General features: G+C 38.3%; 1 protein-coding gene across 3 annotated transcripts in view; it reads left to right on the top strand.

Annotated features, from left to right (window-relative positions):
• The window catches only part of SEL1L (SEL1L adaptor subunit of SYVN1 ubiquitin ligase), a 35161-nt gene that overhangs the window by 12096 nt on the left and 9007 nt on the right, over nt 1–14058 (top strand). For 2 of the 3 annotated variants that reach the window (XM_062495290.1, XM_062495293.1), the window contains exons 6-18: nt 1200–1362; nt 2812–2865; nt 2946–3005; nt 3614–3695; nt 4004–4158; nt 4893–4949; nt 5427–5495; nt 7914–7991; nt 9085–9147; nt 9926–10013; nt 10259–10407; nt 10973–11138; nt 12588–12662. In XM_062495290.1, the coding sequence (XP_062351274.1) occupies nt 1200–1362; nt 2812–2865; nt 2946–3005; nt 3614–3695; nt 4004–4158; nt 4893–4949; nt 5427–5495; nt 7914–7991; nt 9085–9147; nt 9926–10013; nt 10259–10407; nt 10973–11138; nt 12588–12662 (1259 nt within the window). The remainder of the gene's footprint in view (nt 1–1199; nt 1363–2811; nt 2866–2945; nt 3006–3613; nt 3696–4003; nt 4159–4892; nt 4950–5426; nt 5496–7913; nt 7992–9084; nt 9148–9925; nt 10014–10258; nt 10408–10972; nt 11139–12587; nt 12663–14058) is intronic. The other variant, XM_062495292.1, reaches the window with a different exon arrangement.

Raw genomic sequence — 14058 nt, 5'->3', positions numbered from 1 at the left:
AAAAAACAAGAAATCAGTGTTCTGTTCATTCTTGTCTCTACTTCTGTACGCTTCCAATTACTGACTAAATAGCACTATAATTTAGAATTGCTATGTTAATTTAGATCTTGCTCCTATTCATATTGACAACTTCCTCAGTAAGTGATGACTTCTACTGATTAATATGTGAGGTCTATTAGTATTTTAAAATTTGTTTGTGGAAATGAGGGAGCATATTTCTACTTTATATCAAGGAAAGTGAGGCACACCCAAAGTTGTCTGCACCTTGGCAAAGAAAAAGGGAGGCAATATCTGTTGGATTATGAGTAGTATTTTTTAGTATAAAACAGTGTAAGAATTCTAAAACAGTATTAGGTGTTAGTTATCTTGTGCACCTTACACTTTCTTAGAAGGTGAATTTCTGTGAGGATCCAGGTATACCTCAGACTGTCCTAAAGAGCAAGAACAAGCGTGAGAATAGAAAGGAGGAGAGGTAAATTAAAATTTTGGGAGTGCTATCAAAGGTCCCGGAGGCTAAGCTGAAGCAGGCTTGCTGATGCTATGTAACCATTTGTAAGGTTAGGGGAGGTTTAATTGCTGTGACTCCATCTGCTGTGAAATTACTTTGAAGGGCTACTGTATGTTCTGAGACTGAAATAGAAAGAGGAGTTTCCAGAGATTCCCCCTGGTTGCTAGCATGACTTTTTCAGTACAAAATTGATCATGTATGCAGTTGTCTTGGGCCCAAGGCTTAGTGTTTTCACCAGAGTGGTTTTGTACTCAAATTGTAGGGACTCCATAGCCTTTTTCAGGCTGCTGTTTTTTACCACAATGTACAAGACTGTTACGGGAGTGGTTCTACTGGATACGTAGTACAGAACTAAAAATTGTTGCTACAAAAAGAGGATCATTTTTTGTATAATAATCTTAAATAATAATAATAATAATCTTAAATTTCTTGTATATCTTAGAGGAGAGGAAATGCATACTGCTTTGCTTACGGAGTAGAACAAACGTTTTTTCAGTTTGTCCATTAACTAAAATCATGACTTGTTGCTTATGTTGATGATTTGTAGGTGGAGCAAATGACTGTAGGTAGATGCATTTTTAGAAAATAAAGGCTAAAACAGAGAAACAAAACCCCTCTCCAGAATCTTCAGGTTTATGAACGGAATTTGTGACTTTGCTTCAAGTTGACAAATAAATTGTTTTCTCTTAAGAGCATATCAGTATCTTCTGAAAGCAGCTGACATGAATCACACCAAGGCCATGGAGAAAGTGTCTTATGCTTTGCTGTTTGGGGATTATCTGAAGCAGAACATCCAGTCATCAAAAGAACTATTTGAAAAATTAACAGAAGAAGGTTCTCCTAAAGGACAAATGGTATGTATATCCTTAGATTCTACAGATGCTTCGATAGGTTTATAAATGGTTTATAAATTGTACTTCCTCTAGGATGCTTTTATAGATGGCCCCTACACCCTCAAAGTAAACACAAACTTATCTTCTGTTTGAGTTTTAACGAAATGCTTAACTGCCAGTAATATGGGATGGTGGTGGTCTTTTAATTTTTTTTCCCATTATATGACTGACAACATTGGATGTATAAGTCAAAAAAACAGGTAAATACAGACGACTCCAGCCAGCAAACTTTCTGAAACCGTGTACTTTGTGTTTTTTGTGCAATGTTGTGGCTTTTCCTTTGCTGTTTTATCTGAGATGGCACCAGTTTATAATCTAGGAGCTACAAACTCCTAAGAAGCTTGTCGTATATTTAGTGGATTGGGACTTGCTTTGTCACTGTGCCTTTCAACGCAGAATTATTCATACTTACTGTTACAAAATGTCAAAAAATATGGGTGTTACTGATTTTAATATCTCAGTATCTGCATATGCTTACTGTTTAGCTCTTGCTTGTTTTGGAAGTGTCAGTTTCTTAAGGAGCTATTAACTTTCTCTTCTCTTTGGCTACAAAATCATCAGCTGTTCCCTGTTTAATGGTGGAGTACTGATTTACCATAGAAAGCAGGAACATGTTTTCTCTAGAGATTTTCTCTCAGTGATGACCTTGACTTTTATTAATCTAGAATTCAGTACTGTCTACATGAGAATTTTTGTGTATGCTTTCAGATTGCCTAGAATAGTCTTAGAACATTTGTGAAATAGAGACATCTTTACATACACACTATCTTCTGTGCTACTAGTTTCTATTCTGAGCTACCAGCTGTAACAGGTGTGATAGGTAGAGCAATAACTATGTAAATCTTAAGAACAGAAATAACTTCTGAAAGAACCTCAGCCCAATAGCTCAGTGCATTCTGATTGTTTATATTTATAGTCCTAGTTGCAAGTAACCAGCAGCAAAACAGATGCAGAACTGTAAATTCAAAGGATCTGTGAACCAAACAGTATGAGCCTTCTGTGCAAGGCTGTGGTTCATAGATGTTTACACTGGTGTCTGAGACAAACTGTGTACATGAATAACCTGAGAGATACTGTTTAGCTTCACTTGAGGGTCTTTAAACTGGGATGCTTTCACTGTTTAGGACCTTTGGATTTATACTTGATATTCAAGTAAGTAGTAGTTTGTTCCTTGCATTTGATTCACTCATCTGAATTCTGGTGAAAATCTAATTTAGGTTAGCATCCTAAGCAGCTGAATCATTTAGAAACTTCATACTTTGAGAGGCAGGGAAGAGCATAGATACAGGCAGCACCAAACTGAAGGTAGAGCTTGGCATGCTCTTTGCAGCTTTGAATCTTTGTGTATTCCAGGAAAACTCATCCTTGGTTTTTTAAAAGGTGTGCTGACAAACTTTATTTTATTTCTAGGCTCTTGGATTTCTGTATGCATCTGGCCTAGGAGTCAATTCTAGTCAAGCTAAGGTAATTTAGACATTTTCAGTGTTTGGACTTGTGTTTTCTCATGGGGGCTGATGTTAAATAACCAATGATTTTGTTTTCAGGCCCTGGTGTATTACACTTTTGGAGCTCTAGGAGGAAATCTGATTGCTCATATGATCTTGGTAAGTAAGATGGTTAATAACTTTAAACATGCAAGAGTATTTTTGTACTCCTACATTTTCAGTGTTAAGATTTCCTTTCCTATAAATACCCTGAATACTAGATAATTTTGCATGCACTGAGTGGGCAGTAGTATCTTCCCCATTATTCATTTTTAATTCAAGGGTGAGTCTACTCATTTTAAACTGTATGCCACTATGAAGATGGACCATGTCTACATCTCTTGACTTAAATCAGAATTGTCAGACTTAAAAACTTTATAATCTAATGAGAACTATGAAAGAGATCTTTACAGCAGATGCTGTTTCCATCAGTATTGTGAGATTTAAGACAGAGTTCAGTATGTAAATAAAAGGCTTTACATGTTCACCTTTAAGCATCATTCTGCTTAATTTTTTTTTCCTTGAGTAATATCCAAACGGTATTGGCTGCGTTTAATCTTTAATATTACCAGTTGTTCATTTTTTATGTAGCTACAAAACACTCGTGGCCTTTGTCCAGCCTATTGTTTCGTCAAATCTTGATCAAGTAATGTGAAAAAAGTTTGTAAGACGACAAGCAGTATGTTCTCAAGTAACTGATAGTCCCATATTTATCATTTCCTTTCTAGGGTTACCGGTACTGGGCTGGGATAGGAGTCCTTCAGAGTTGTGAATCTGCTCTCACTCACTATAGACTTGTAGCTAATCACGGTAAAAACTTTTTACTAGAGTAATATTTTTGACTTTGTGTGCTTCTGTATCCTTCAATTGGAAGATACTAAAGTACTCCACGCTAATAGTATAAATAGAAAATTCCTGCTGTTAAACAAGTTAGCCATTTGGCTCTGCATTGTAGTATACTATTTTTCTCTCTATTGAACTGTCTTAGGGGGTATCAAAGTAATTAATTCTCTCAAGTAACAGCTTGAAGCTCTGTAAACATCTGGTTTTACTAAATTATGGTGTAACTTCTGCATTGAAAAAAACCTGTCTGAAAATTTATCTCGTCTGTTTTCCAGTTGCTAGTGACATTTCGTTAACTGGTGGCACAGTGGTTCAGCGAATTCGCTTAGCAGATGAAGTAGAAAATCCAGGAATGGCAAGTGGGATGCTAGAGGAAGACTTGATCCAGTATTACCAGTTTTTAGCAGAGAAGGGAGATGTACAAGCACAGGTAAGATTTAGTTCACCTGATGGCATTTAGACATTTTCAAGAATTACAGGAATAACTTTATGAAATATGGAAATATATTGGAGCTTTAGTGTTCTCTTCATCCTGTTTGCTATTTCCCCATTAGTTTTTATGTTTTGGACTTATATTTGTGTGTTTAAGGTAGAACTTGGACAGAAAGTACAATTTTTTTTGAGAATTAAGTCCAAAACTTGAAGTTTCAACTTTAGTATCTTAGGAATGAGATCTTGGCTTTCACTAGAAACCAGGCAGACTATTTCAAGGATGGCTTCAGATGTTGTGGAGGAAGGCTAGATAAAAAACTGGCCTTGACAAGGGATTTCAATTTCTCACTGCTCCTGCTCTTGCGTGACTTCTGCATGCTGCAAGCTGGACCTCTTCTACACACAGTGCTGGGGGGGAGGATCCTAAAAGAGGCGAATTGTCCCAGTCCAACTTGGTCATGTATGACTTAGGCAGGATTCAAACGAACAGTTGTTACTTCACATCTAGGACAGTTGCTTCTATCTAGGATAAATTTCCAATTAAGCTAGTGTGGAAAAGTAGGACTGTAATGTAGTTATTGAAGCAAATCTGTACCTTCAATCTCCGTGGCATCTTTAACTCTGATATTGTCTATCTTTGTGCATGTAATAAGCTCACCCATATCTGTATTGCTAGAAAAACGAAGTCCCAAGGGAAAAGTGACCTAATTGCAATGTAAAATTTATTTTTAGGTTGGCCTTGGACAGTTGCACTTGCATGGGGGAAGAGGAGTAGAGCAAAATCATCAGGTACTTTTTCTCTATATCTCTGATGCATATTACACTAGGCAGAGGGGGAGAAAGTATAACTGAGAACACAGTGATGCAAAAGAGTGTCAGTACCACTGTATGGTATGTAACAATTTCAGTAGCCTTTTTCAATAAAACTTAATCTTACGTGATGGATTTCTATGTAAAAGTAGGAATTGGCGAATCTCACCTATTCTAAACAGGGTTTGATGGTACAATAAGACAGAAAGATTTACCTGTGTAGCTAGTGCATACTAACAGTTGTAGTTTGTTGGTTAGAGGGATTGCAGCTTAATAATGCAACTATATAAGTGAAGAGCCCTGTCACATGTATTAAATTAGATGGGATTAGTAACTTTTATTCCTTGAAGAACCTGGTAACTTGGCAAGCAAATCTACCTGCTTCCACTCCATTTGCAAGAAAAGTTAATCAAATCATAGTGATGGTGGTTGAAACATTTGATTTCTTCTCTACAGCGAGCATTTGAATACTTCAATCAAGCAGCTAATGCTGGCAATTCCCATGCTATGGCTTTTCTAGGAAAGGTAGGATATACACTCTCAAAAGTAAGAAAGCTCCCTTGCAATGAAAAATAGCAAATGTTTCCTTTCTGATGTCAGATAATCTAAAACTTGAATTCTGGAATCTAAGTATTGCAATTTAGTTCCTGGTTTTAATTTTTCTGCAAGATTTGAGTGTTGTAGTCTGTTATGTCTTCTCTAAGTTTAGGAATTGTTGGGGTTTTTTAAAATAGTGCTTGAACTAGAGGGGGTTTTTTGAATTAAATATCTAAATGTCCTTTTACTGTGGTGGAACTTAAATTTCAAAATAGGCAACTCTTCCACACAATGTATGGGAAAAGCTAGGCTTCTCAAAACTTTGCCCAGCAGGAAGTACTAAGTTGGAAAAGGGAATGGGTAGGAAATTCTTCCAATTTCATTCTGTGTAGAGAATCGAGGCATCCAAGTCAGAATTGCCAAGTAGGCCTGTACTTACTTCACACAAAAGCCTGAATCTGTCTGCAGGGTGGGCCATTGTTTCAGTTATCTTAGATTTAAGGCCATTTTGTCGCGGGGCAAATCTTACCTGACTAATATGGTTGCCTTCCATGATATTGTGAAAACAACAGTTAACAAGGAAAGAGTGTGTTATCAGCTGTCTAGACTTCTGTAAGGCTTTCAGCATGGTCCCATACAACAGCCTTGTCTTCAGATTGCAGAGACATGGATTCAAATGGTGGAATGTCTAGGAGTTGGTTGGATGGATATTGCCAGAGAGTTGTGATTCATGGCTCTATGTCCAGGTGGAGGCCGGTGACAAGTGGGGTCCCTCAGGGATCTGTCTTGACACCGATGCTCTCTAATACCTTTACCAGTGGCACAGACAGTGAGATCAAGAGCAGCCTCAGCAAGTGTGCAGATAACACCAAGATGAGCAATGCAGTGACAACAGAAGGATGAGATGCCACCCAAAGGGACCTGGAGAAAACTGACAAAGTGGGCCCATGAGAACCTCATGAAGCTCAATAAGTCCAAGTGGAAGGGCTGCACCTGTACAAATATAGTGCAGACTGGGAGATGAACTCACTGAGAGCAGCCTTGCAAAGAAGGACGTGGGGTTATCCTGGGTAAAAAGCTGGATGCGACCCAGCAGTGTGCACTTGCAGCCCAAAAGGTAAACAGCATCCTGGCCTGCATCAAAAAAGGAGTGGCTAGCAGGTCGAGGGAGGCAATTTTCCCCCTCTACTCTGCAGTCATGAGACCCCACCTTGGAGTACTGTTTCCAGGTATGCAGTCCTCAGCACAGGAAAGACATGGACCTGTTGGAGTCAATACAGAGGAGGGCCATCAAGATATTAGAGGGACGGAGCACTTTTCCAATGCAGACAGGCTAAGAAGCTGGGGTTTTTCAGCCTGGAGAAGACAAGGCTGTAGGGAGGCCTCATTGCAGCCTTCCAAAACCTAACGGGATCTTGCAAGAAAGAGCACAACATTTTGCACAACAGATAGTGATAAGACAAGGGGGAATAGTTTTAAACTAAATAAGGAGAGATTAAGGTTAAATATTAGGGCAAAGTTCTTTATTCAGAGGGTGATGAGGCAGTGGAACGGGTTGCCCAGAGAAGTTGTGGGTGTCCCATCCCTGGAAGTGTTCAAGGCCAGGCTGGTTTAGGCCCTGAGCAGCCTGGTCTAGTGGCTAGCATCCCTGCCTATGGCATGGTAGTTGGATCCAGATGATCTTTAACCCAATCTGTTCTATGATTTTTAATTTAAAACATGATTGGCAGGCTGCTGGCAGTGATGATAATGCATTACTGCTTAGAAAGTATTTAGGTCACTTGTCTGAGGTCTGGGTTGTGGACTACCTTCAGCCTCTGAGGAGCTAAATCCTTATTACTCCATTTGAGTATCTTCCAAGGTGAGGCTACAATAAGCACCAGCTCTAGCTCATGTTTTTCAGGCTGTCATTGTAGTAAAGATTCAAAATTAATGTCCTTAAGGCCTAAAGAAAATAGCATAAGGTGCTGTTCAAGGCACCTAACAGAAGAAATTGCAGTTTTCTCTGTTCAAGCGAACTGTGTTTAGTAACTAATTTTTGCTTTGTTTTCACAAAGTATTTTGACTGCCAATACAGTTTGATTTCTGCTGGTCTCAAGATTTTTTGCCTGACTGCATGTTTTTCACTGCACATTGGTAAAAATTAAAAATGAAGGCTATTGTCATGAAAAACTTTTAATTTTATGGGCAGTTCATATTCCATTAGAAAGTTAAACCTTCTGAATTTTACAGCAGAGAGATGTATTTTCTCCTTCTGAGCAAGTTTTAATGATTATTCAGTAATGCAATAGTCAGAATAATCTAAGTACAGTAACTCCCTCTCAGTATGTAAACTGAAGAGGCTTCATGGTCTTCATGCTAAACTGACTACTTCAGTTGTTCTTCAATAATGGCTTTCTCTTTCAGATGTACTCAGAAGGAAGTGATGTTGTACCTCAGAGCAATGAAACAGCCCTTCAGTATTTCAAGAAAGCTGCTGATATGGTATGATTATCTGTAAGGTGGAACTACAGCATGTGCACTTAGAAGTTGATTAGCTCTGAAATGCTGCAAATGCTTCATGCGCTCTTCCATGTGCACAAACCTACTCCCAGCATCTGTCCCAGATTACTTAGCCCATAATCTTGCTTGCCTGAAATGCCAAAAACTGCTCTTGCCATGGTGCTTCATGAAACTATGTTCAGCATAAGGAGTCTAACTCTCACAAAGTCTTAACTCCATTTCATCAACGTGAAATGCTGTCCGCCTAACTAGTCTGTAAGTCTGTGAACTGCTAGTGTTTGTTCATTTGAAAGTGTCTTGTCACAGGAATTTACAGTGCTTTTGTTTTGTGAATATAATAGCTTTATACCTCTCATTTCATTGGACTGTTTGCTTTTTGGGATGATGGTTTTTGATTGTTAATCACTCGTATCTGTCTTTGATTTATCCCTTATGGTAGTGTTAGTACAGTTAAAGCATGAGTAGTCCTCCAGGAAGGGTGTTTAGCTTATATACCTTCAGAACTTAATCTACAGTGCGACTTGTGTAAGATAACAGCCTTCATGGTTCTTATATTCCATGATCAGAATACTGTTCCACATCTCTGTGCTGAAGTGAGGATTTCTCAATGTGTTTATTCCCTGCATTCACTGAAACTTTCTGATGTGTCCAGTTGCCTGTCCTGGCACTGCAGGAGTGCCACAGTGCCTGCTTTTGCACGGGCAGTGCTGGAGTGGTTTTGGGAACTTCTGTGGCACCCAAAACATTTTGAAGTTGGAAAAACTAAGGATAAGTAAGCTATTAATGCCCCATCTTTCTAGGGTTATGGGTTCTACATCTTGTATGACACTGTAAAAGTGCACAGTAGACTTTCATAACTAATATTGAAAGTTTTTTCTGTGTTCATGAGCTGTGTAGTTACTGAGTAAAAGTTGCTGTAAATGCTGTTTCCTCCCTAAATGACTATTATTAGGGGCAAAAAATCATTATCTCTTGAGTACTGTATGTTTTAATGATGTTAAAGACATACCAGATTTGAAAGATGTAGGTATAGGTTTTTTCCTTTCTTTACAGAAGTGTTTTTCTGTGTTTTCAGGGTAATCCAGTTGGACAGAGTGGATTAGGAATGGCTTATCTCTATGGAAGAGGCGTTCCAGTGGTAAGCTTTTGACACTTGTCTTTCTAATCATAGGTGATTGTGTGACTTCTTGTCATCAACAGATTTTTTCCTCTGGAGGGAAGTACTGTAGAAAGCTTAATGGTGAAGATTTCTGTTAAACTGAAAATTCCGTGAGGAAATCTGTAATGTAAAAAAAATGCACTATGGAATTAGCAGCTATGAAAGAAACATCCTGGTTTTGCTCTCAGAAGTTTGAAAATGTGGTTTAAGCTGCTAGAAGTGCATGGAAGTGTGCATTTTAGAAGATTTGAGCTTGTCTACAATTTTCTTGTGAAATAAAACTAATCCTAACTGTCCTCATTTGTGTCTCTTGTGGGAGTGGAGGAGCCCTTTAAACTTGTGATTAGTTCATTTGTTTTATTGCTTTTCCCACAGGAAGGTTGTTTCTTGTCAAATGTTTTCTATTTAGCTATGCAAACAGATATTTAAAAGTTGGATTAGCCCAAAGTTGAGGAAATAAGTAATTGTTCTAGAAACAGAACAGAGCTTCCGTTCTGCTAATCGTAACTGTTCATAGCAATGCTGTATGTGGATGCCAGCTTTGAGATCACTGAAGAGGTACAACAGGCTAAATGTCATTGTAGTCTGTTTCATTTTTTGCTTCCAGATTTTGAACAAGGGAATATTTTCACTGGAAAATCTTGCTGTAATTTTTCTGTAATACAGATCTGTCCTTTCACATATGCATGTGCATATTTTCTCTCTTAAACTTTGATGTATTGCAAAGCTCTAATGACTGCACCAAATCTTCCTGCAGAACTATGAGCTAGCACTGAAGTATTTCCAGAAGGCTGCAGAACAGGGATGGGTTGATGGACAGCTTCAACTAGGTTCCATGTATTACAGTAAGTGACATCAAAACCATTTCCAGGTCTAAGCACCTGTCCTTTCAGTTACTGTTCACTAGGTGGCATTAGAGGTGTACATACAGTGCGTAGAGAATGGGCTTACTACATTGAACTTGTATTTCTTTCTGTTTGTTCCATTTTCACAATGCTTTCGTAGAGTAATTTTAAAGAGTAAGTACTGTATTTCATACAATGCTGCTTTTCAAGAGGAATGAATAGCAACGATTTAATGTTTCTTTTAGATGGCATTGGAGTCAAGAAAGACTATAAACAAGCTTTGAAATATTTTAACTTGGCCTCCCAGGGTGGCCACATTCTTGCTTTTTATAATCTGGCTCAGATGCATGCTACTGGCACTGGAGTGATGCGGTCCTGTCATACTGCTGTTGAGGTAAGATCACCCACTTATAAAGATCAGTAATACTGACTTGCAAGAGATTGGCTATGATCACATCAGCCAGTATAGGACATTTCCAGCAGTGACTGCAGAGTCAAGGCTATCAAAAGAGAAAGTGATATGTTAGCAAACTTTTTTGTATTTTGAGAAAAATCTTTGGCTTTTGTTATGTCAGGTTTATGTTTCCTTTATTAAAATCAAACAATGTAATACAAAGCAAGCAACTGTAACTTATAATCACCAAATTGTTCCTTTATACCTCCACTTACATGTAATAAAATTAAGATACTAAATAATTCTGAGTAAGCATCTGAATCTTACAAGTTACTGTCTTTACTTACGAAGAATCTTACCGTTTGCTAAGCATCTATCTGCTTAGCAACTTGTATCTCAAACTAAGCCTGTCTTAAACTGTGGAGGTTGCTTGTCATGTTTTTCATGTGAAATGTAAATATTTTGAACAGGCATCAGAATGTTAAAGTGTTACTTCTTGCAAAACCAAAATTTTTGAAGTTCCTGACAACCAGTATCCTCCCCCTTCCTTCCTTTTTCTCTGCAGTTGTTTAAGAATGTATGTGAACGGGGGCGTTGGTCTGAAAGACTGATGACTGCCTACAACAGCTATAAAGATGGTGATTCAAATTCTGCTGTGGTTCAGTATCTTCTTCTGGCAGAACAAGGCTATGAAGTTGCACAAAGCAATGCTGCTTTCATACTTGATCAGAGTAAGCATCTGAATATGTACTGAAAAGGGTTTTTCTGGAAGTGGTGTGTTAGAGCTTTAATGGAGCTCTTGTCCTCTTTCCTCATCTTCATATTGGAAAGTAATCAGTTTTCATTTTCACTTCTAAGGATAACTTCATAGACTAAAAATTAAAATACATTTAATTTCTGATTTAGGGATTTTAAAATGGCATAGGCAGAGTCTTTAGAAACTTGCACAGAGCTAAAAATTCTCTTCCCTGGGTTTCCTAAGCACAGTTGTAAAAGTAGGAATTGCATCAGGTTTACCTTTGACCTGTACTATGCATAGAAGTCTGTGTCCTTTGTTCTTTCTCCAGTAATGCAGTTTCTCAGCACCTTCTTTGTGTAACTTTACTGATGCTATTCTTGAAGCAGAACTAAGAAGCTGGGCAGTTGGTTTGAAAAAACTTGTCCCACGTGTCTTACTGGAACTAGATGGCTAGAACTTGGATTTATTGGAGTCTAAAGTCATTGGGAGACTATGGAAGTACAGTGGCAAACCTTTCCAGGAAGTGCAAAGCTCAGTATTTTAAATTTTCTCTAAACCAAATCTAGGTCTCATTGCCAGCTTTATATCTTAGTATTGAAAGCACCTGTTGGTGGCTGATGGGCTAATCTAACATCTTCATTTCCAGCTAATGTTTTTCAAAGGTGTTTGAGTGAATAATCTTTAGATAATGTACACTAATGACAGTCTTGGCTGGAAGTGCATGCTTGCAACGAAACAGCTTTTTTTTCCTGAGTTAAAACTCTTGATTGTCCTTACTCAGATATGTCTGCATCTCCACCGGAGACTGATTTTCAAATTACTTTATATGTTTTATACAGAAAATCTTTGTCAGCTGTGAGATAGCACAGCTGAAACTATAATTACAATAGAAGTTCAAGTCATAAATCCTTTGAACTGTCTGAACTCTGATAGATCATGAGCCTTCAAATTGTGACATGAACAACTTTTGAAGTAGCTGAAGCACTGCCATGTAAAAAAGAAACTGCAGTCTCTGGCTGGTTAAGGAGTTTTGTTTTACCTGACTAGTCCTGAGTTTCAGATGGCCCAACAGGTTATACTTCAGCCTTGTATTTGTCAAAGTCCGATTTATGTGCTCTTAAGACTTGCATTTTCTGTCACTCCTCAAATATGCATCAGAATCTCCTACAGATGGAATGGGAGAGATGCTTGGTAAGCCATAGTTCAGGGTGAAATTACATAGTTTGTTCCTAGCTCTCTTATGTGGGCAGATAGATGGAAAGCCGTATAAATGAAAGGGGTTTTTATAAGTTTCAGATAGGTTGAACCTTGTTTGTTCTCTAACATGGATTGCTTCAAGTTTTTTCCTTATTTCAGCAGACTGAAGAGATAAGCAGGGTTTTTTTGTGGTTGTGTGTACATATACCATGGTTCTATTTAACTGGATTATTTTCTTCTTTAGAGGAAGCTAGCATAGTAGGAGAAAATGAAACCTACCCTCGAGCTTTGCTACACTGGAATAGAGCAGCTTCTCAAGGTATGTCTGTACCTCACAATCAGTTCATTTTTTTATGTTGAGGAATACATTCAGTGTAGGTTTGCAGCTGCAGTGTGAGCTGCAGGTCATGCTCCGGATGGGAGCTCATGCCCCCGAGGCAAGGGGCCATGAACTGCCGACCATTTGCCTAACAAAGGACATGGGGACCTGTGGCCCAGCCAGGTGAGGAGATGGGGCAGGAGCCAAGGACCCCAGACTCACGTATGACCAGACTGCGAGGGTATAAAAGCCCAGGAATTCTTTTGTTTGGGATTCCTCCTCGGAAATACAAACTCAAGCTGTTTTTTTTATTACTATGCCATTATTAAATTGTTCAAAAGATTCAGGCATCTGAGACTCTGCTCTTGGAAACCCAGGGTCAAACCAATAAGGAAAGCTTGTCTGACTGTGTGAGTGGCACAAGTAGGGAGTCGAGCACCCATCAGCCCTTACAGCTGCCCACTGAGAAGGGGGAAGGAGCTTCAGTCCACGCACAAACAGTCTGTAGTGGTGGGAGTGTGATGGCCAGAGTGCCTCCCAAATGGTCAGACAGGAAGGTTTCCTTAACATTTAGTAGAGCCATTAAATGTCTGATTTCATATGTTTTGCTATGAAGCATATAAAGAGGGAAAGTTTGCCTCCTCTAGTTCTGCTGAACTTGTATCCCAAGTAGAGTAGTTGGTGTTCTTTGTTCTATTGTTAGCTATAGTGTTATTACAATATCCTTGCAGGTTCTGTGATTCTGAAGACTAAAAGGACTAAAATACAAATGTACTGTGTTTCTTTTGCTGTTCCATATGGAATTATAGAGCAGTGTTAAACAACATTAGCAATATTTACACTAACTTCTCTAAAAGCATATCTTCTTGGAAAAATAGATCCAAATTCCTTAAGAGTAATTTGTTACTGCTCATCATTTATAAGAAATGCAATTTCCTATTCAAAGTAAGCAGAGTCCCGTGATGAAGAATGCAGGCTTGTTGAAACAACACAAATTTAAACTCTGATGCTTGTGATCCTACCCTAAAATAAGCAAGAGCAAACTTAATGATGAAATTTCTTGACGTATCTAACTTCCAAATGGATGCATTTATGCTAATGTATCTACTAGTTTTTGACTTCAGAGCGAGAGGACCATGCAAATTCAGACTTTCAAGGCTTTTAGTTGAAAGTTAAGGAAGTGATATGATGACATGGGTGAGGAAACACTATTTTTCAAGTTTCCAGTGTCACTACTTTTCAAAAAAAGTTGAATCTTTTAAAGGCCATATAGCAAATGAATTTTTTTCTGTAATAAATGGCTGGTTATGAACATGTTACAGGTTTTCAGCTGATATCAGTTCATAGCAATTAAAATGTTGGTAGGATTACTAGGAAAAGGTCTTACGTGCAAATA

Source organism: Cinclus cinclus, chromosome 6 (genome assembly GCF_963662255.1).
Source record: "Cinclus cinclus chromosome 6, bCinCin1.1, whole genome shotgun sequence".
In the NCBI taxonomy this organism is placed as follows: Eukaryota; Metazoa; Chordata; class Aves; order Passeriformes; family Cinclidae; genus Cinclus; species Cinclus cinclus.
Note: the sequence above shows the minus strand (reverse complement) of the source record. Positions and strands in the feature narration are given on the sequence as shown.